At 36.0% G+C, this 20,994-nt stretch overlaps 1 protein-coding gene across 3 annotated transcripts in view; it reads left to right on the top strand.

Annotated features, from left to right (window-relative positions):
- TAF2 (TATA-box binding protein associated factor 2) overlaps positions 1-20,994 on the top strand; it is an 89,875-nt gene that overhangs the window by 4,917 nt on the left and 63,964 nt on the right. For 2 of the 3 annotated variants that reach the window (XM_064268012.1, XM_064268013.1), the window contains exons 3-9: positions 1,656-1,816; positions 12,237-12,355; positions 13,773-13,914; positions 15,136-15,367; positions 17,704-17,888; positions 19,207-19,320; positions 20,479-20,578. In XM_064268012.1, coding sequence (XP_064124082.1) covers positions 1,656-1,816; positions 12,237-12,355; positions 13,773-13,914; positions 15,136-15,367; positions 17,704-17,888; positions 19,207-19,320; positions 20,479-20,578 — 1,053 coding nt within the window. Of the gene's footprint in view, positions 1-1,655; positions 1,817-12,236; positions 12,356-13,772; positions 13,915-15,135; positions 15,368-17,703; positions 17,889-19,206; positions 19,321-20,478; positions 20,579-20,994 lie in introns of those variants that run through there. The other variant, XM_064268014.1, reaches the window with a different exon arrangement.

Here is a 20,994-nt window from a genome sequence, read left to right as displayed (position 1 = left end):
TTTAAACTGTCTTGGTTAGATACCTTTTTCCTGTGTCATTTGACATTTACAAAGTGCCTCCTATGTCTCATTTGGGCAACTGGGCAGAGTAGAACTGCCCCATAAGGTTTCCAAGGAATGGCTGGTGGATTCAAACTGCCAACTTTTTGGTTAGCAGCCAAGCTCTTAACCATTGTGCCCCCAGGGCTCCAAAATCTGATTTGTGCACTTATTATTTCACTGAAATGGCTACTTGGCCCTCCATCCAATACATCAGTCATTCTGCTGAAATTGCTCTTGCTGTGGTCACTAATGATATATGGCATATAGTCGTGCTCATCAAATAGTAGCCATTTTAATTGTTATAATTCAGTACTGCCTGAATTTTATCTCGGCTATTTCTATTGCAGCCTCTGAAATTTTCCTCTATACTTTGCAGCTTCTGAAATGCTATTTCATGCCTCCCATAGTTTGTGTTTGAGTTCATCAGTTTTCAACTCAGGATATTAAAATCACTGGACATACATTTCACGTTTCATCTATCTGTCTTTACCATTTGGTTCAACACAAGAGGGTTTTGGGAGGCTGGTGCATTTGGCTGTCTCTCACGTTTTAGATACATGCTTTGGATAGATTACACATCACCCAGCTAACTTGTAATGGTCTCTTGTGAACTAACCAACAACCAGCCAACCAACCCGTTGCCATGGACTGAGTGATGTGAGATCACCCACTACTGTGAAGCTTCTGCTGCCCCTGGAGGCAGTAGGACTACCTACTTGCCTGAGTATCTTTTGCCACTTCATATGGCCTGATTTAGCGTTCACAGGCAGAGACTCATAGTTATTAGCTACGGTAGTATACTTTTTGCCCCATTTTTTAAAAAAAATTTTGTTGTTGAGAATATTAAAAAAAAAAGATTTTTTTTTTTTTTTAGAATATACACAGCAAAAATATACCAATTCAACGGTTTCTACATGTACAGTTTAGTGACACAGATTACATTTTTCAAGTTGTGCAACCATTCTCACCCTCCTTTTCTGAGTTGTTCGTCCTCCGTTAACATAAACTCGTCGCACCCTAAGATTCCTGTGATCTTTCGAGTTCCTGTTGTCATTTTGATCCCATATAGATAGTTCTTAAAAGAGCATAGTGCTCAAGGCAGACCTTAATCTAAACTATTCTTTGGTTTTAAGAAGACTTCAGGGGGTATTTTTGGTTTAAGGTTTAAAGATTGTCTTAGGGCAATAGTTTCAGGGGTTCATCTACCCTCTATGGCTCCAGGGATGTGTGATGTTCTTTTACTCACCAGCCTTCTAGTTTTGGTTCTCTTTCTGCTCTGTCATTGTTTTTTTTCCTTTTGTGTTTGAGTGCCAGTCTGTCTAGAAATTCTTGTAACAGAGAGTAGTGAGTTCTTGTACCTTTTTTCTAGCAGAAAGCCTAATTTTCATTGATTGTGAACGTGAATCACCAGAATGATAAAGTATGTGTAAATCGTCCCCATTTAGTCACCAGGACAACCATGTCTGAAATTAAGATACTTGGAGAGCAATTGTGTGTGTCTATTTGGGATTCTGTTTCTGGAATGTAGTATCTGAGTAGTAGGAATCAAGGAAGTATGTTCCCAAACAGACCAGTCTTAAATATAATGAAGTTGTTATTCTTTATCCTTACAGGGATTTGTAGAACTGACTATATTTCCCACAGTTGCAAACTTGAATAGAATCAAGTTGAACAGCAAACAGTGCAGAATATACCGAGTAAGGGTCAACGACTTAGAGGCTGCCTTTATTTATAATGATCCAACCTTGGAAGTTTGCCACAATGAATCAAAACAGTAAGTTATGTATTTTAAAAGTCAGAGTTTCTAACAATTATGCTTTTCTTACATGATTGGAGTGATTTTTCTGAACAGATTTTTCTTAGATATTGTTAGACTCTGGATCCCATTTTTTTTTCCTCCTAATTATTACTTCTCTTCCTTTTTACCACTCTCCATATTTGGTTCAAGAGATTTTGCCTGCTCTGCCCAACATAGTAGGTTATAAAGTTTTCCTTCCTCAGACTATAGTTTTAAAGAAGGGTTGTCTGGGAACTTAAAATAAATTTTCTTAGCCACGTCTCTTAATCCTTTTTAAAATATTTACTTCATAAATATTAAAAGTAATTTTCAGTTTGTTCGGGGCATGCACATGGAGGTCAAGGTTCCGCGAGGCTCATAGGAGCCCACCCTGCAGGTGGACACCCTGCAGGTGGACACCCTGCAGAACCAGAGCAAGAGAGGGTTCTGCCCAATGTCCCTGGGGGAAGGAAGCGAGGCCGCATCCTAGGGCCTGGCCTAATCAGTGCAGGGGTCTATAGAGGACTGTCAGATAGTACCAGGGTGTGCTGGGCTTCCCGAGAGTGCCCTGAGTCTTAGGTCAGCTTCCTCCTTCTCGTGAAAAGGCTGGAAGCTCTCAAAGAGGACTCTGAAATGACCCAAACAAGTAAATATACAGACACTAATGTTCATTAGTGGTTACCAGAGCTTGAGGGGAGGGGATTCACCTTCTAAATAGTAGACAATTGTTATGTTTGGTGACTAGAAAGGAAATACTGAATAATGGTGAAGTATACATAGCTTGGGGAAGATAAACAATGTCATCATAATCTGATGGTGATCATAATCTGTAGACCAGAGACTGCTTTAAAATAATCTGTTAAAATGAGTCTCATCTAATATCTTCACTTTAAATAAATATTGTGTCTACTGAACGAACCTCTGATTTTTATCATTAAATATACGTATATGGTTGCGATCCAAAACCAAACCAAAGCCACTGCTGTTGAATCAATTCCAACCCGTAGCAACCCTATAGGACAGAGTAGAACTGCCCCATAGGGATTCCAAGGCTGTAAATCTTTATGGAAGCAAACTGCCACATTTTTCTCTTGTGAAGCGGCTGGTGGGTTCCAACCACCAACCTTTTGGTTAACAGCCAAGCTCTTTAGCCACTGTGCCACCAGGGCTCCTTATGGTTGTGATCAATTCTGCTTTTTTCACTTAATGCCTTGTTTTTGCTTTTTCGTGTATGTATGTAGGCTTCGCTTTTATCTTTTTTATGGTCACGTAATACGCAGTTTACTCAGTATACTGTAGTTTCCGTGACTGTTCTCCAGTTGTTTGATGTGTGTATAGTTTCCACCTTTTGTGATCATAAATAATGTCGAGTGAACATTTTGGTACAGATAATTTTTTTTTTCCTTTGAATTCTTCCTTTAGGCAAATAGAATTACTCATCATTCTTATGACTCTTCTTAATACCTTCCTTGATTGTGCCCCAGTAAGATTTATACTAATTTAAATATTATCAACTGCATTTGAGGACACACAGAACCCTGGCGGCTTAGCGGTTAAGAACTCAGCTACTAACCAAAAAGTCGACAGTCCAAATCCACCAGCCACTCTTTGGAAACTCTATTGGGCAGTTGTATTCTGTCCTGTAGGGTCGCTATGAGTCGGAATCAACTCGATGGCAACGGGTCTTTTACAGTTCTATTGCAAAGCTTTGGTAGCATTGAGTTATGTAACTTCTTTATTATTGATGTTTTGAGGTAGGATACTAAAACTTCATGATAAACTGTTTTCTAGTCAAGACAGCACATTAAAGTGTTTTATGCTTTGTTGTCGGGAGCCATTGAGTTGATTCTAACTCTTAGCCATCCAATAGGACAGAGCAGAACTGTCCTCATAGGATTTCCTCAGCTGTAATCTTTATGGGAGCAGATTGCCAGGTCTTTTCATCTGAGGAACTGCTGGGTGGGTTTGAACCACTGACTTTTAGGTTGGCAGCTGAGTGCTTAACCATTGTGCCATCAGGGCTCCTTATTAACTAGTCTAAAAAAAGAAAATCCAAACCCACTGCCATCGAGTCGATTCCGACTCATAGCGACCCTATAGGACAGAGTAGAACTGCCCCATAGAGTTTGCAAGCAGCGCCTGGTGGATTCAGACTGCCGACCTTTTGGTTAAAAGCTGTAGCACTTAACCACTATGCCACCAGGGTTTCCATTAACTAGTCTATATAGGTAACCTTGTCTTAAGGTAGCAGTTTCAAATTGTGATCTTTAGACACGTAGCATCAATGTCACCTGGGAACTTGTGCAAGTTCCCATGCATCGTCTCAGACCTACCGAATCAGAGACTCTGGCCTGGGGGCCGGCAATTTGTATTTTAACAAGCCTGCAGGCGATTCTAATATAGGCTAAAGCTTGATAGCCTTGCGATCTTGATGATCTTTAAAGGAGATGACATTAGTTATTTTTGCTGATGTTCGTTTACTCTCTGATTTGTTCAAAAAAAGGATTTGAGGATAGTTTAAGAATTTTGTTAGACAACAGTTTTAAAAAGTAGCTAATGAAATTAGCACGAAGTGTAAACTAGTATAGGATGGGGGTACACGCTATTAAATTACTGCACAATTACTAGTGGGCAACTGTAGTTTCGGTTCTGATATTTCTAGTTGCCATAACAAAGAGGGAAACACTATCTTATTTGTAAGATTCACAACGCTCACAAGACACAAACATAACAATTGTCCAGGAGATGTACTGCTTTCATTAGCAATTAGATGTGAAAAGTATCTCAGTGGATATTATTTTTAAAGAGAATTTTGGGAAAGGCAGATAGTTAAGGTCTTTAGCATGTTTGCAGACACTTCTGTAATCTTTCTTGTTTCTAAAATAATGTTCCTTTTTAAATGAATTACTAAAGGCTCCCATAAAGCTAAAACAGATAATTCAGTAGAGCAGTTTTAAAATGAAAAGTAAAACAACTCAATGGATGAAATTTGATCTTTAATACATACAAGAAAGTCCTAACACTCAAGTAATATTCCACTTCATCACATTTTCTTCTTATTTGTTTTAAAGTTAAGGTGCCAGGCCCTACTATTTTTGATAGAAAGAATATACTTACTTTGATTCAGATTCAGCAAGTTTGAACCATAGGGAGCTGTAAGAAAAGAAAACTTTAGATAAGAGACTAAAAGACATTACTACTTATTGTATCCAACTAAATGTTAGCTGACTTTCTAAATTAACTTGTACTAACTATGAGTTGGAATCAAATCGAAGGCAGTGAGTAACAATGAAAAACCCAGTTAGTTATGTAACATCTATAGGCTTCTCATTTTATTTTGGTTTATTGTCTGTCAATAAAATAATTTCAGCATTTGATGTTTCTCCACATGTATTTTCTATTCGAATCTTAGGTGTTGTTAATAGGTTATACTTTGCCGGGGCCTATGGCTCTTCACATTTTATTTTTATTTTTTGCTACAATTTTCTCTTCTTAGAATAAAATAAATGTGGACTTTGCCAGAGAAACTGCACCTTTGGATGGGTGGCCTACCATGGCTAACATTTCTTTCCTGTTTGTTTCTTTCCCTTCCCTGAATATGCTTTGTCCTTTAAGAAGATCTTCTTAAATTTTGCTTGAGAAGTCTCTTGCCTTCGTCCACCATAGAGTGGTAGTGCAATTGAAGCTATTGTTAGTGATAAATGAAGTAGCTATCCACTTCAGGGTAATTAAAAGAAATCTCTTTTTTTTTTTTAAGATTTTCTAGGTCCTGTATTTTAATGTAGACTTTGGTACAGGGCTTTTAAATTTTGTTGTTTTATTAGTGTCACAGAGCCCTGGTGGCACAGTGGTTAAGAGCTCAGGCTGGTAACCAAAAGGTCAGCAGTTTGAATCCACCAGCTGCTCCTTGGAAACCCTATGGGGCAGTTCTACTCTGTCCTATAGTGTTGCTATGAGTCGGAATTGATTCGATAGTGTTATGGATTGAATTGTGTCACCCTGAAATGTGTGTCAACTTGGCTAGGCCACGATTCCCAGTACTTTGTGATTGTCCATCATTTTGTCATCTGATGTGATTTTCCCTTGTGCTGTAAATTCTGCCTCTGTGATGGTAATGAGACAGGATTAGAGACAGTTATGTTAATGAGGGAAGACTCAATCTACAAGATTAGTTTGTGTCTTAAATCAGTCTCTGAGATATAAAAGAGAAAAGTCAGTTGAGATATAGGAGGACCTCAGACCACCAACAAACAAGAGCCAGGAGAATAGCTCGTCCTTTGGACCTCGGGTCTCTGTGCTGAGAAGCTGCTCAGCCAGGGAAGATTGATGACAAGGACCTTTCTGCAGAGCCAACAAAGAGAGAAAGCCTTCCCCTGGAGCTGGCAAACTAAGTTCGGGTTTCTAGCCTCCTGGACTGTGAAAGAATAAATTTCTGTTTGTTAAAGCCATCTACTTGTGATATTTCTGTTATAGCAGCACTAGATGACCAAGACAGATGACAACGGGTTTGGTTTTTTGTTTATTACTATCATGTAATGTTATTTGTTGCTAGGTGCTGTTGAATTGATTCTGGCTCGTAGCGACCCTGTGTGCAACAGAACGAAACACTGCCCAGTCCTGAGCCATCCTCACAGTTTTTGTTGTGATTGAGCCCATTGTTGTAGCCACTGTGTCAATCCATCTCGTTGAGGGTCTTCTTCTTTTTCCCTGACCATCTACTTTACCAAGCATAATGTCCTTCTCTAGGGACTGATCCCTCCTTATAACATGCCCAAAGTATGTGAGACGTAGTCTTGCCATCCATGCTTCTAAGGAGGATTCTGGTTGAACTTCATCCAAGATGTGTCATGTAATAGAAGTGGTTAATTCCCTCATTAATTATGGTTAAGTAATTAAAAAACAAACCAAACCCATTGCCATCAAGTCAATTCCAACTCGTAATGACCCTGTAGGACAGAGTAGAGCTGCCCAACAGTGTTTGCAAGGAGCGGTTGGTGGATTCAAACTGCCTACCTTTTGGTTAATAGCCGAGCTCTTAACAGCTATGCCGTTAGGGCTCCTTAAGTAATATAGTTTTATATTTTAACTCACTCATAGTGCCTCACTGCCAGTTGTTTTAGTAGTGTTGCTTGGAACTCTGCAAACTTGGGGTTGCCATGAGACGAAATCAACATGATGGCAACTAACAACAGAGTTGGAGGAACATTAGCGTTGATTTTGTTTAAAATTCAACAGAGATTTTTTCTGTAATATCCCACCTTCTGCTTTATGTTTTTGTCTCTGAAGAGCTCACTATATTTTATTTAAAAATTCTTTTTTTTATTGTACTTTAGGTGAAGGTTTACAGAAGAAACTATTTTCTCGTTAAGCAGTTAGTACACATGTTGTTTTATGACGTTGGTTAACAACTGCACATGTCAGCACTCCCTTCTTGACCTTGGATTCCCTCTTAGCAGCTTTTCTGTCCCCTCCTGCCTTCTAGTCCTGGCCCCTGGGCTGGTGTGCCCCTTTAGTCTGAAGGGTGAACCTTGGGAGTGACTTACTGCTGAGCTAAAAGGATGTCTGGGGGCCATACTCTCAGGGTTTCTCCAGTCTCTGTCAGGCCAGTAAGTCTGGTCTTTTTTTGTGAGTTAGGATTTAGTTCTGCATTTTTCTCCAGCTCTCCCTGGGACCCTCTATTATGATCCCTGTCAGAGCAGTCAGTCAGTGGTGGTAGCCATCTAGCTATAATGGACTTAGTCTGGTGGAGGTGAGCTCACTGTATTTTAATGTACTTCTTTCAGTATTTCTAAATGCTAGGAAGTTCTTTATTAAATGGAACTGTCTGCCTTGCTGTAATATTCATCAGCTTATCCTAATTAAATAAATACTGTTTCCCCCTAAGTTTTCATTTCTCCAGACTACAGAATCTCAATAGTCTCAACCATTCCTCATGTGAAACTGATACCAAATTTGTCACCATCCTCTTTGCCCTTCTCTGGATATGCTCTCGTTTGGCATTATATTTTCTTAAATGTAGTAATTCTAGAACTAGGTATGGTTCTTCTCTTTGGACTAATTGATACTTACTTTGCAGCAGAGCCATTTTTTTTTTTTTCCCCGTTTTCTAGTATATAGTAATTTCTGTTGTTGTTAGGTGTTATTGAGTTGATTCTGACTCATAGTAACCCTACAGGACAGAGTAGATTTGCCCAATAGAGCTTCCTGGGCTGTAGTCTTTATGGGAGCAGATCACCAGGTCTTTTCTTCTGCGGAATCTTTGGGTAAGTTCAAACCGCCAGCCTTTTGGTTAGAAAGCAAGTAGTTAACCAGTTCACCACCAGGGCTCCTGACGTTATTTTTAGCGGCTTGAAATTTATTAGCATTTAAAAAATGGCTGCTTTGCATAGTGGCTCAAATTTTCATAGAAAAACCTCTTAAGGAAGATATTCTCCATAGAACCTTGTTTCATGGTAACAGGTCAAATTTTGTTTTATTGTTTTTAAAAATACATCTTTATTATAATTTTAGCATTGATTCTTTCTCTGGAAAATGAATTTTTCTGTTAGCTGGCCTTTTTTTTTCTTCTGTATTTAAATTGTCAAGATTAAAAATAGAAGAAAAACCAAGGACTGAGGACAGAGAGTATCTAGACCTCTCAAATGCCGCTGCTGGGAGTATAAATTGAAGCTGAGTATATGCATACTCTCTTATTTAGCAGTCTCACTTCTAAGTATATCCCCAACAGAAATACATTCATACGTTAACTAAAAAATACGTGAAAAGATGTTCATAGTGGTAATATTCGTAATAGTCAGAAACTGGCATTACCTGAATGCCCATCAATGGTAGAATGGTAAAATAGGTTGTGGTATATTCTTATATTACAGAATTCTAAACAGCAGTGAGAATGATGGGTGGTGCTTAGTGACTGAAAGAGGGCACAAGAGAGCTTCTAGAGAGCTGGTGACTTTCTGTTCTTGCTCAGCATGCTGGCTTACTTGGGTTTATTGCTTGTGAAAACTCATTGAGCTGTGTACTTAGGGTATGTATACTTTTCTGATGTATATTATACTTGCATAAGAATTTTTTTTTAAGTAGAAGAAAAGTTTACCAATAACTGAAACATAAGCTTTGCAGAATCTGCACTTACAGTTTTAAGCCAATGTTCTTTATTTGAGAAGGAATTAACATGTTATTTCAATTTAATATGAATATATATAATAGGTTCTTGGAAAAATTCTTTTGATTACCTTATTAGCTTTTCAGTATTTCCCTACATCATTACTTGTCTTTAACTTTGTTCCCGAGGGGAAGACTGGGGTTTGGGGATGGTGGTGGTTTGTTAGAGGGCAAGAACACATTAATATTTTGCAGTCATTATTCTGCAAATTGAAAACATTTATTATAATCTTGCCCTGTATTTTTTGGCTTTTATGAGGTTATTATGAAAGGAAACATATTTGATTCATATACTGAAATCTAAACCATCAGAAGATTGTTCCTTATAACTACTTCCCAATAGATTCCATTTATACTGACTCACCTATTTTATTTGGACCACTTTACCTTTTCTCAGGAAATGAGATTGAGAATAATTTCCCATAAAAAATGAAGCCCTCTAATATGGAATATTTAAAATTTTCTTTTTATACATTTTATTTTTGAATTTCACTGATAACTGAAGGGGAAATACAAGTTCTGCAACCATCTTTCAAATTTCTTGTTTTTAAAACTTATTGAAAAGAAATTATGTAGATACCTAAAATAGATGTCTTTAAAATTAGGTGGTGTCTTGGTTATCTAGTGCTGCTATAACAGAAATACCACAAGTGGATGGCTTTAACAGAGAGAAATTTATTTCCTCACGGTAAAGTAGGCTAAAAGTCCAAATTCCGGGCGACAGCTCTACGGGAAGCCCTTCTCTCTCTGTCAGTTCCGGAGTAAGGTCTTTGTCCTCAGTCTTTCCTGGTTGAGGAGCTTCTCAGGCACAGGGACCCCAGGTCCAAAGGATGCACTCTGCCCCCGGTGCTGCTTTCTTGGTGGTATGAGGTCCCCAACTTTCTGCTTGCTTCCCTTTCCTTTAAGAGATAAAAGGTAGTGCAGTCCACACGTCAGGGAAAATCCTTTTACATTGGATCAGGGATGTGGCCTGAGCCAAGGGTGTTACATCCTACCTTAATCCTCTAGCCACAGGCAGAGATTATGGTTTATAATACATGGGAAATTTACAAAATGGAGGACAACCACACATGGCCTAACCAAGTTGACACATATTTTTGGGGGACACAGTTCAATCCTTTACGGGTGGTGTGTTAACTAAGTGCTGCTGAGAATGTGGAACAGCTGGTACTCTTATATATTGCTGATGGAAATGCAAAATGGTACTGCCATTATGGAAAACATTTTGGCAGTTTCTTATGAAGCTAAACATATATATATATATACACACACACATACACATTACATATACATATACATATATATGTACACTTAACCATATGACTCAGCAGTCCCACTCTTGGTTATTTATCCTACAGAAATGAAAACTTATGTTCACACAAAAACCTGTACACAAATATTCATAGCAGCTTTATTTGTGATAGCCAAATGCAGGAAACAACCCAAACGTTCTTCAACAAATGAATGGATAAGCAAATAATGGGGCATCTATACAATGGAATACTACTTAGCAGTAAAAAGAAACAAACTATTGATACATGCAACAACTTCGATGAGTTTCAAAGACATGTTGAGTGAGACAAGCCAGTTCCAAAAGGTTACATACTGTATGATTCCATTTATTTGACACAAGGCATATCATGACGGACTTTTTGAAGATGGTGAACTGTTCTGTATCCTGATTCTGGTGGTGTTACAGAAATATAGAACTGTACATAAAAAGAAAAAAAGTCAGTTTTTGGTATGATTTTACAAAAATAGGTGGTATATTAAAACATGGTTGTTTTTGTTATCCGTGGGATTTACATCTTTTATTTCACATATTTATCTAATAGAAATTGTTAAATATATTGAGAAGTCTATTTAACTCCTTTCTGAACCTTATGTTCTGTAGTTGTTGGCCTAAATGATTGTTAAAACCATAGTTCTATTACGTCCTTCCAACATGGTGGGGAGATGTAAATGGAGAAGGAATGGCTTCTGTCAGGTTAAGGGTGTATAACTTCTTTAATGGCTTTTCCCATTTTGTTTTCTCTTTAATCACTCTGTAGGATATTAAAACTTTCTTTTAACAAAGTAAAAAGTTTATTATGCTAATAAAATATCACAAACTTTGTGGCTACATCTAGTGGGATGGTAAAGGTACACAACAAGGATTCGTTCCATGGTGTTGGTATCTTTCATGTTGTTTTCTCAGTCTTGCCATTCCTTGTCTTTACCTTTCTTCTATTTCTTCTGTATTTATTTAACCAATTTCAGTGAGGAAATGTAATATGCATATATATAAACGTGCATTTTTTCAAAGTAATATTTTGTTGTGTTTTAGGTAGAAGTTTACACAGCAAATTAGGTTCCCATTTACCAGTTTTTATACAAATTGTTCCATGACATTGGTTGTGTTTTTCACAACGTGTCAGCATTCTCATTATTGCCCTTCTGATTGTTCTGTTTCCATTAATCTAGCTTCCCTGCCCCCCTCACCTTCTCATGTTTGCTTTAGGGTAAATGTTGACCGTTTGTTCTCAGATAGTTGATTCTTTAAGGGAACACAATACTCAGGGGTGATACTGTTTATTTTATAAGCCAGTCTATTATTTGGATGTACGTTGCTTTTATGGAATAAAATAAGAAAGTCAGATGAGAGAAATGTTTTCATAGTTCCATAAGAATTCTATGTGTTTTTTTCCTCCAATGGGAAATAAGGCCAAATAGCTATTGAACAAATATTTATTGAGCACCTTCTGGAATATAGGGAGTATAGCAGTTAACTAGCCAAAAGTTCCCTCCCTTCATTAAGTTTACATTGTCATGTACTGGGAAGTGAAGGTAAACAGTATTACATTTCGAGGAATTTCTTCCCATCCTGACTTGTTTTAGATATCTTAATTTCAGTTAGATTGTAAAGTTTTTTGAGCCTTTAAATTTTTGCCAGATTAATAAGAAATAATTTTATTTTTCAGTTCTGCATATATTCTTTACATTTGAATCAGAAAAGTGTAGTGATTTGGGCTATTCAAAATTAAGGAAGAATGTAAGAATCATATACATTCACATAGCACGGACCACCAGAATATATATGCCCTTGTGTGTATAGTATGATGAATAGAGCAACAGTTACTTGGCTAAAAAGTATTGTGAGTTATATAAGAAGATATAATGCTTATAAACGAGTAATGTTAAGTAATATATAAGAAAATGCTTGGTGAAGTATATGTCTTATTGTTATTAAAACTTTGCTTTTTCTTTTTTTGCCCAGGAGAAATCTCAATTATTTTTCCAATGCTTACGCAGCAGCAGTTAGTGCTGTGGATCCCGATGCGGGAAATGGAGAACTTTGCATTAAGGTTCCCTCAGAGCTATGGAAACATGTCGACGGTAAAGTACTAAGACTAAATTGGCTTTACAGTAAAAGCATGTTAGATTCAGGGACTAGAAAATTTTACATGAAAATTAGTGTCAGAATTGTAAATCAGTCCACTGAAACATGCAACATTAAAAAAGTCAAAAGCTCTTTTTTCTTCTTTTTAATATTTTATTGTGTTTTTAGTGAATGTTTACATAGTAAATTAAGTTCTCATTTGACAGTTTCTATACAAATTGTTCAGTGACGTTAGTTATACTTTTTTTATAATTCTTTTTTCTTCCTAAGGATCATTATCAAATGGAAAATATCATGAAAGGCTGAACAGAAAGCAGCTGATTTCACTATTATTTTTTAAGAGTGAAAAGTATAAAAATCAGATAGAACAGCTTGTCAAGATTTGAGAACCCACACAATGTCAAATCTGTTTAGAATTTTAGCACTTAGATCCTGAAAATTTTTCTGGTTCAGTTCTTTCCCTTTACATAAAAGGCCAAAGAGTAAGTGACTTGTGGAGGTTCTCTTAGCTAATTAATTAGTGGTAGAGTCAAGGCTAGAAGATAAGATTTCTGATGCCCATTCTGTATATTTTTATGAATGCCCTATCTTCTTTTTTCCAAATCTTTATTTTTTCTTGTATAAAACCATGATAATGATTTTACATAGCCTTCTGCCTACCTTTATTTAGTTTTATGAAAATTAACCAAGATAAGGAAGTAAAAGGCTTTTTGTTTTATGTGTTTGTGTGTGTTTTTTGGGAGGAAGGTGCACATTTTAGAGGACAGATATGGAAGGTTGTCATTGCATATTCAGAGATTGGAGATAATTTAGATTTTTTAAAATGTTTTAGGGGATATTAAAAAAATTTTTTTTAATGTTATGAAAGCAGCACATGGTTACTATGCAGAATCAAGCATAACGACAACAACAACAAATTACATAATGTAAATTGTTGGGTAGTCCTACCCACCAGTCATTCCTCCCCTTACCTTTGTATGACAAAGGTTAACAATCTGTAGGAGAATGTAATGGGAGATCAAACTTGAAAGTAAGTTTGGGGTTGGATCTGGAAAGCCTTAAGTGTCCTATGAGGGAGTTTTGAACTTTTTTCTTTAGGCATGTAACATTATCATGAATTCTCAGAGGAGGTTATGGCATGACCAGAGCTATATTTTGGGAAAACACGGCTAGCAGTGACGAGAATTGATTGTAAGTAGGGATATCAGTGGAGGCAGGCTATTGAGTTAAAACAGGTGAAGAGGATGGTGAAAGGCCTAAATTATGGTAAAGGGTGTTTTTTCATGTAAAACTGAGTTCTTGATTCCCATTTTATGTCCAGTGTCAGTCTTTGTGCTTATTAAATATATAGAGACCACTGTTATTTACTTATGTATTTATGTATCAATGTATGTGTGTATGTATTTGCTACAGAGTTAAAGGTCCTGAAGATACACATCAATTTCTCTTTGGATCAGCCAAAAGGAGGTCTTCATTTTGTGGTACCCAGTATAGAGGGAAGCATGGCTGAGAGAGGCGCTCATGTTTTCTCCTGTGGGTATCAAAATTCCACAAGGTAGATTTTTAATTCTTACATATTTCAAATTTCCATTGCATTTTTTCTAGGTATGTGCACACATATTTAGTGTAAAATGAGAAGTACCAGCTTAATCACTCAAACCTCTTCCACCTCTTGTAAACCTTGTTCCATCAGTCATTCCTCCATTCTCCTGTGTCTTCCCTTTTCCTCTCTCTCCTGATTCTTTCCCCTTAACCAATATTTGTCTTCAAGTCTACTGTTCAAGATAATCGTCTCACTTGATTCTTTTCCTTTTTAAAAAAAAATTTTATATTGAAGTAGGAGCCCTGGTGGTGCAGTGGTTAAGAGCTCGGCTGCTAACCAAAAGGTTGGCAGTTTGAATCCATCAACTGCTCCTTGGAAACCTTATGGGGCATTTCTACTCTGTCCTGTAGGGTCTCTATGAGTCAGAATCGACTCGGTGGTAACAGATTTGGGGTTTTTTTTTGGTTTGGTATATTGAAGTAAAACACACAGAAAGTTGCCCATAGCTCTGTAGTTCATAGATTTTTGATCTTCTTTTCTTCTTCAGCTAGTCTTCTTAAAAGAGGAATTTACACTTTCTTTTTTTACTACTCTCCTTGGTCATCCACCATTTATCACATTATTGAAATATTTTATATGTGTACTCTCCTCAAACTATTAACTCCTCTGAGGCAGGGATGATGTCTTATACTTTTTTGTGTTTCAGTACTAAGTACAAACCCTGGCACATAATAAGAACTGACCTTAATTGAAAGAAAATCGAATAGAAATTTCATATTTGGCTTTACCAGCACTCAGTTTGAATTTATATAAATGTATTAAATATTTCCAGAAAAGCAGTTTCCTAACTTATGGGATAGATTCTGAATATTAATTGTGTTTTATAAAGCTTTATTATAAGCTTTTTTGGTCTCTGGAAATGAATGCTATGTATAAATTGACTAATGTGAAGATAGAAGTTGAAATTTTTTTAATTAAAAATAGGAAATAAGAGTTACATTTTTAGAGTTTAGCTGGAAGTATCGCATGATATATTTCCTTAATATTGCTAAATAACATTTGGAAACAGATTTTTAAAAATCAGATTCTTTCAAGTTACACAACAGAAAGCCTCAGTAGTCAAACAGCTAAAGTTTCTTTTTGTGTATTTCCTAGACATGTTAAAATCATTTACGGTGGAGAAGACAATATAGGGTGCGCTTTCAATGTATTTACTGTCAATCTTTTTTCTAGGTTTTGGTTCCCGTGTGTTGATTCATACTCTGAATTATGTACATGGAAATTAGAATTTACCGTAGATGCTGCAATGGTGGCTGTTTCCAATGGCGATTTGGTGGAGACAGTGTATACTCATGATATGAGGAAGAAGACCTTCCATTACATGCTTACCATTCCAACAGCAGCATCAAACATCTCCTTGGCCATTGGACCTTTTGAAATACTTGTAGATCCATATATGCATGAGGTAGGTTGTATCTTCTTCCCCTTTATCCTCATCCCACCTTCCACTCTCAATAAAAGGAGGCTATTGATGACATCTTAGTCTTTCTTAAATGTTCATTTAACTATCAAGCACATCACTAGGAAGAAAATGTTTTTTAACTGATGTATTTAATGATGTGAATTCTTAAATGAATTCCTTTTAAATGTCACACTAAAATTTCCAGTCTTTTTTGACAGAGGGCTTATTTTAGCATTCCAAAGGATGATCAAGTCTATCTTGATTACGAATTTTGTCATTATTATTGTCATCTTGTTTGGCATATGTTTATGAATGTTCTGTTTCCACCTCTGGAATTTGAAATACTGCCACTTCAAAATTACAGAGCAAGATTTCATCTTACTTCAACATATACAGAGGAAAAAAGAAAAGCCTTAGGTAGGGTTAGAATTCTGATCCGCACACTCATGAAAGTTTCTTTCAGGTTTAACTTAGGCGTCTTATAGTTTCCTCCCATCCTATATCTTGTCACAATTCCTATACCAATTGATAGGCCAAATAGTACTTTTTGGCCTTCCCAGGTATGAGACTTCTTTGTGGTTAGAAAGTGATTCATTGGTTGTTGACTGTATTAGCCTCTATACCTATATAAAATAACACTTGAATGGCTGTCTTTTTATTTACTATGAGTCTTTTGGACCAGGCAGTGCTTTGTTCTGTTGTACCTAGGGCTGCTATGACTTGGAACCAACCCAGCAGCACCTAACAACAACATTGGTCTTTTATGTTTTCAGTGTAAAGTTTTTATATTGAAAGCTTATACTGTGACTATGTATATCTCAGCAGCATTTCTTACAGTTATGTGAGCAAAAAATTGAGGAGAACCAGGTGTAGAAAGACTATCTGTGAACTCATCTGTCTCCCTTCCCGGAAATTCACGAGATTGATAAAATCACTCATGGAGAAGATTCAAAATGTTTTGTGAATGGTTTGCTTCTGCTGCTCTAATATGGACTCTTTTAAAAGTGTATCCACTGATAAGATTGGCAGTGAACTTTATCTTTAGCAAATGATCAGTTTGAAAATCGCTATTTTTTGATTAGTATGTAATTTGTATTTCGGAAAAGTTTTTTTCCTATTCTGAGCTGTTGGAAGGGAGTAAAGTAAATAATAGTCAAGCAGTGTTTTCTTGAATACCAAGACCACGACTTTGTCTCTCTGTGTCTCAAATAGACAATAGTTGTTACCAGCGTTATCAGTACATTTGCTATTGTGTAGATTTGTCTGAAAGTGAATCTTTTTTTGATGAGCAGTATTTTATTTTTTGTTCATGTATAAAGAGGTATGTTAATCATGATGCTATTTGGGCCCTGACCATTAATAATTCATAGAAGCTCATTCCCCACTATTACGGTGGTCTCTTATCTGCTCATTTTACAATGTTCCAGAATAACTTTAATCATATGTTAAAAACTTTCCTTGCTTCTACAGTCCTGCAGTAATCAGAACTCTTTAGAAGGACTTGTAAGTTCTTACAGAATTTTATCTTAATTTTCGTTTCTAGCCTTTTCCGCACTTAGAATAATTTACACATATTTCTCTGATCATACCTTATTTCTTCCTATCTTTGACTCTGCTTGGATACCCTTTTTCCCCTTCTTAACCTTCCAACTTGTCCAACTGAAAAGGATTCTTTCACATTCAGCCTCTTGAATGAAACCTTACTGAGTCATTCTAGTCAGAGTGATCTCTGTCATTGTCAGTGCCATTGGTTTAACGTAGAGCCATAATATGACGCAGTATGTGATGTTTGTGTGTCCATGTCCGAGGTGAGATGTAACCTGGTAATAAAATCAGAGTTACTATTTCTGTTGCAGGCATTTCTTGTTAATCAGTCTCCCTACAGCTTCTGGTATGTAGTTAAGATATTAGAGGAAAACTATAATAATTGTTCTTTATATTCAGTGAAGATAGTTTAGTTAACATTTACTTAATTATTAAGCTAGTACTATGACATGTGCACTATTCACTAGGTAAGATACTTATGAATAGAAGCTATATTAAATGTTTTTATGTATATATTTGCAGAAAAAATTTTAATTTTGAACCAAAGTTAAATTTTCAGTGAATTTAGACATTTTATAGGCTTGTAATCCGTCATGAATTTTTAAGTACAATGAATGTTTTGTTAACATGGTCAGTAAAAATAGTCATTAATTTTACAATATTTTTTTTTAGCATCATAAAATTTGTAAAAAAAAAAAAATTTACATGAACATTTGTTTATAATTGAGATATTTAGGAATATTAAAATTAACTCTTCCATTTAAATGGTTTTTCTCCGTGCTTTGTATTTTCAGGTTACTCATTTTTGTTTACCCCAGCTTCTTCCATTGCTTAAACATACCACGTCGTATCTTCATGAAGTCTTTGAGTTTTATGAGGAAATTCTTACATGTCGATACCCGTACTCTTGTTTTAAAACTGTATTCATCGATGAGGCTTACGTTGAAGTGGCTGCCTATGCTTCCATGAGCATTTTTAGGTTGGTCTGTCTGCAAATTTGAAACACCTGCATTAGGATGATGATATAAAGAAAAGTTATTTATTTTGTGAACAATTTTTAGATGAGCTTTGAACTTTTTTCTTTCGTTTAGATGTGGTTGGCTTTGTAGAAAAATCTTTCTAGCTCTTTTTAAAATTAAAACGTATAACTGTGTAAAAAAAAAATTTTTTTGAATAACCCAAAAAACTCATATTATTTTCATCCAGAATTAACTGATATTAATATTTTGCATATTTCTTTTAATTTTTCCTGTTTATGCATTTTTTAAAAAAATCATAGAAGTTATTATATGAATAGCTAGTGCTTTTTTTTTCTCTTTTTTTCTAGCATTATTTAAAAATTTACTGAGATCATCAGAAATTTGTTTGAGTCAAAAAAAGAATTTCCTTCTTCCCTCCTGCCCTGCCATCTTCTCTCTCTCCCTCTTCTTCTTCCTTTGGATAATTCCAGATTTAGAAGTTTTATGTCTCAGGCCCAGTCATTTTACCTTTGCCGGATATAAATCTTCTCATCTGTAAAATGGGGATAATAATGCTGTCCCTGCCTTTTCTAGTGTATTGTTAGAAAGGTCTGACTGGATAAGGTATTTGAAAGTAAATAATAGGGCACAGCCGAGTTAACAGTTATTATCGGGAAGGATTTTTGAAATAGAAGAGCCTTTGTATGAGGATCAGTTTCATTAATGATGTCCTTCTACCCTGACCAACAACAACAACAAAAAAACCAAACCCACTGCCATCGAGTCGATTCCAACTCATAGCGACCCTATAGGACAGAGTGTAACTGCCCGATAGAGTTTCCAAGGAGCGCCTGGCAGATTTGAACTGCCAACCTCTTGGTTAGCAGCTGTAGCACTTAACCACTACACAACCAGGGTTTCCTGACCAACAAAAGCTATTTTTATTTATGTTCCTTACTTTAAGCAAAAGTCATAATGACAATGAATTTCAGCTAAATTTAAAAAAAAATGAGAAAGCTCTTTGGAGGGATATTCCGATTTTTCTCTTTTATATCTAACTTGGAGCCTTGGTGGTGCAGTGGTTGAAAGCTATATCTGCTAACCAAAAGGCAGGCAGTTCGAATCCACCGGCTGCTCCTTGGAAACCCTATGAGGCAGTTCTACTCTGTCCTTTAGAGTTGCTATAAGTCGGAATTGATTTGATGGCGGTGGGTTTGGTTTTGGTTTTTGGTATATCTTACTTATATCCTGCTATTTTAAAAGTGTAATTATGTTATTTTAACTGAATAATTATTTGTTTCTTGGTTATAGTTACCTTTATCGTCTTTTAAATTCCAGCACAAATCTTTTACACAGTGCCATGATTATAGATGAGACACCTTTGACTAGAAGGTGTTTAGCCCAGTCCTTGGCCCAGCAGTTTTTTGGATGTTTCATATCTAGAATGTCTTGGTGAGTAACTTCAAAGTTTACAACTACTGAGGAAAAAAATCTGAAAAATTTATTAGTGTCGTGTAGGCTGACCTTTGCCTAAAAAAATAGTTCATTTAAAAGGCATGATTCTATATTTACTTAAAGAAAAATAATATAAATTTCATTCCAGCTTTTTGGCCATGAAGTCAATATGATAATCCTGTAATTTAAGACTGAGGTAAGAATAATTTTGATAGCAGTAATTTCTTAAAGAACTAAATGAATGTTATAGATATAAGGGCTTGAAATAGAAAACTGTAGTGAGAATGCTAATGCATTCAAGGCAGTTGGTAATGTTCAAGGCAGAATAATAGTAGTGACAGCGATGTGGGTATTTATCTGCCAGTGCTCAGCTTTGTACCAATTTACTTGAAAGAAGCGAGAAGTAAAACCATTTTTTTTTTTTTTTATTATTAACTTATGATGGATTTGAGGAAAAATTCCCTTAAGATTACAAATTGTAATTGTGAATATTCTGTGCTATATACAGTATGTAAATCTTCGTTTCTTTTTTCTTTTTTTTACTAGAGGTGAGAAAGGAGAGGGTAAGGCCTCTGATGTGTAATTTTCCGAAGATTACACATAGTTTCATTAAAGAATAGTGCCTGGAACATGATAGGCAAAGTGTTTGAATGAAAATGTGAATGAATAAATGAATGAGTGGTGTTAAATATCTTTCCTCTTGAGAAACCAAAAAATATATCAAGTAAATAAATAATAGGTCTTTTAATGCCATTGACAACTATGCATAAGCTTGGCAATAGTAGAAGCGGACTTCAAGGATTGAGCAGTATAATCCTGGCTGTGGGCAGGTATTTCCTTAGAGGCAGACAACGTGAAGGTAGAGTTGGGCAAAAGGGACCAGCATTGCCAGAGTACAGCGCATACATAGGTAAATTATATTTGAAATAAAATTCCAAGGCAGCCTTACAGTTAAAGGTAAAGCCAGATGTGAGGAAGAAAGTAGAACTAGTCAGCTTGGCCAGAGGAAGTGGGAAAATCAAATAATTTGTTAATAACTTCATTTTGCTTTACAAAAGCCAAGAAGTAAATACTGCACTTGTTCCATTATCCTCTTCGGCTCCATCTGAAGACTTTTTTGATTAAAAGAAGTTTATATTTTGCCTTTTTGTTTAGGTCTGATGAATGGGTTCTAAAAGGAATTTCAGGCTATATTTATGGACTTTGGATGAAAAAAACTTTTGGTGTTAATGAGTACCGCCATTGGATTAAAGAGGTAAGAGATCCATTATCCACTTATGAGTCAGTAAGACATGTTAGTGTTCTACTAATTTCCAAGTCGTGTGCCCTTTATTTTTAATAACTGTAAAGTACTTATAAAAATGTCATTTTAAAGTTCATAAGTTTACACAGCAAAATGGGAATCACTTTACTTAAGTAACACTAATGGCCTATTTTAACTGCTTACCGTGGTCAGTGTTGGCTCCCAGTCTCTTTTTTGAAGTGGGAGAGTGTTTAGGCTTTTTACCATCAAATTAGCCTGTAGATATATTCCAGATCCCCACAGTAGTCATTTATAACTGTGTACTTCTGAAATTCAGTTAGACTCAACACAGATTCTGGAGTCAGATTGCTTACTTTTGAATCTCCCTCATACATTTACTAGCTTTGTGACTTCGGTTCATCTTTCCA

Source organism: Loxodonta africana, chromosome 14 (assembly GCF_030014295.1).
Source record: "Loxodonta africana isolate mLoxAfr1 chromosome 14, mLoxAfr1.hap2, whole genome shotgun sequence".
NCBI classification, from domain to species: domain Eukaryota; kingdom Metazoa; phylum Chordata; class Mammalia; order Proboscidea; family Elephantidae; genus Loxodonta; species Loxodonta africana.
The sequence above is the reverse complement of the archived record's forward strand: the minus strand, read 5'-3'. Positions and strand labels throughout refer to the sequence as shown.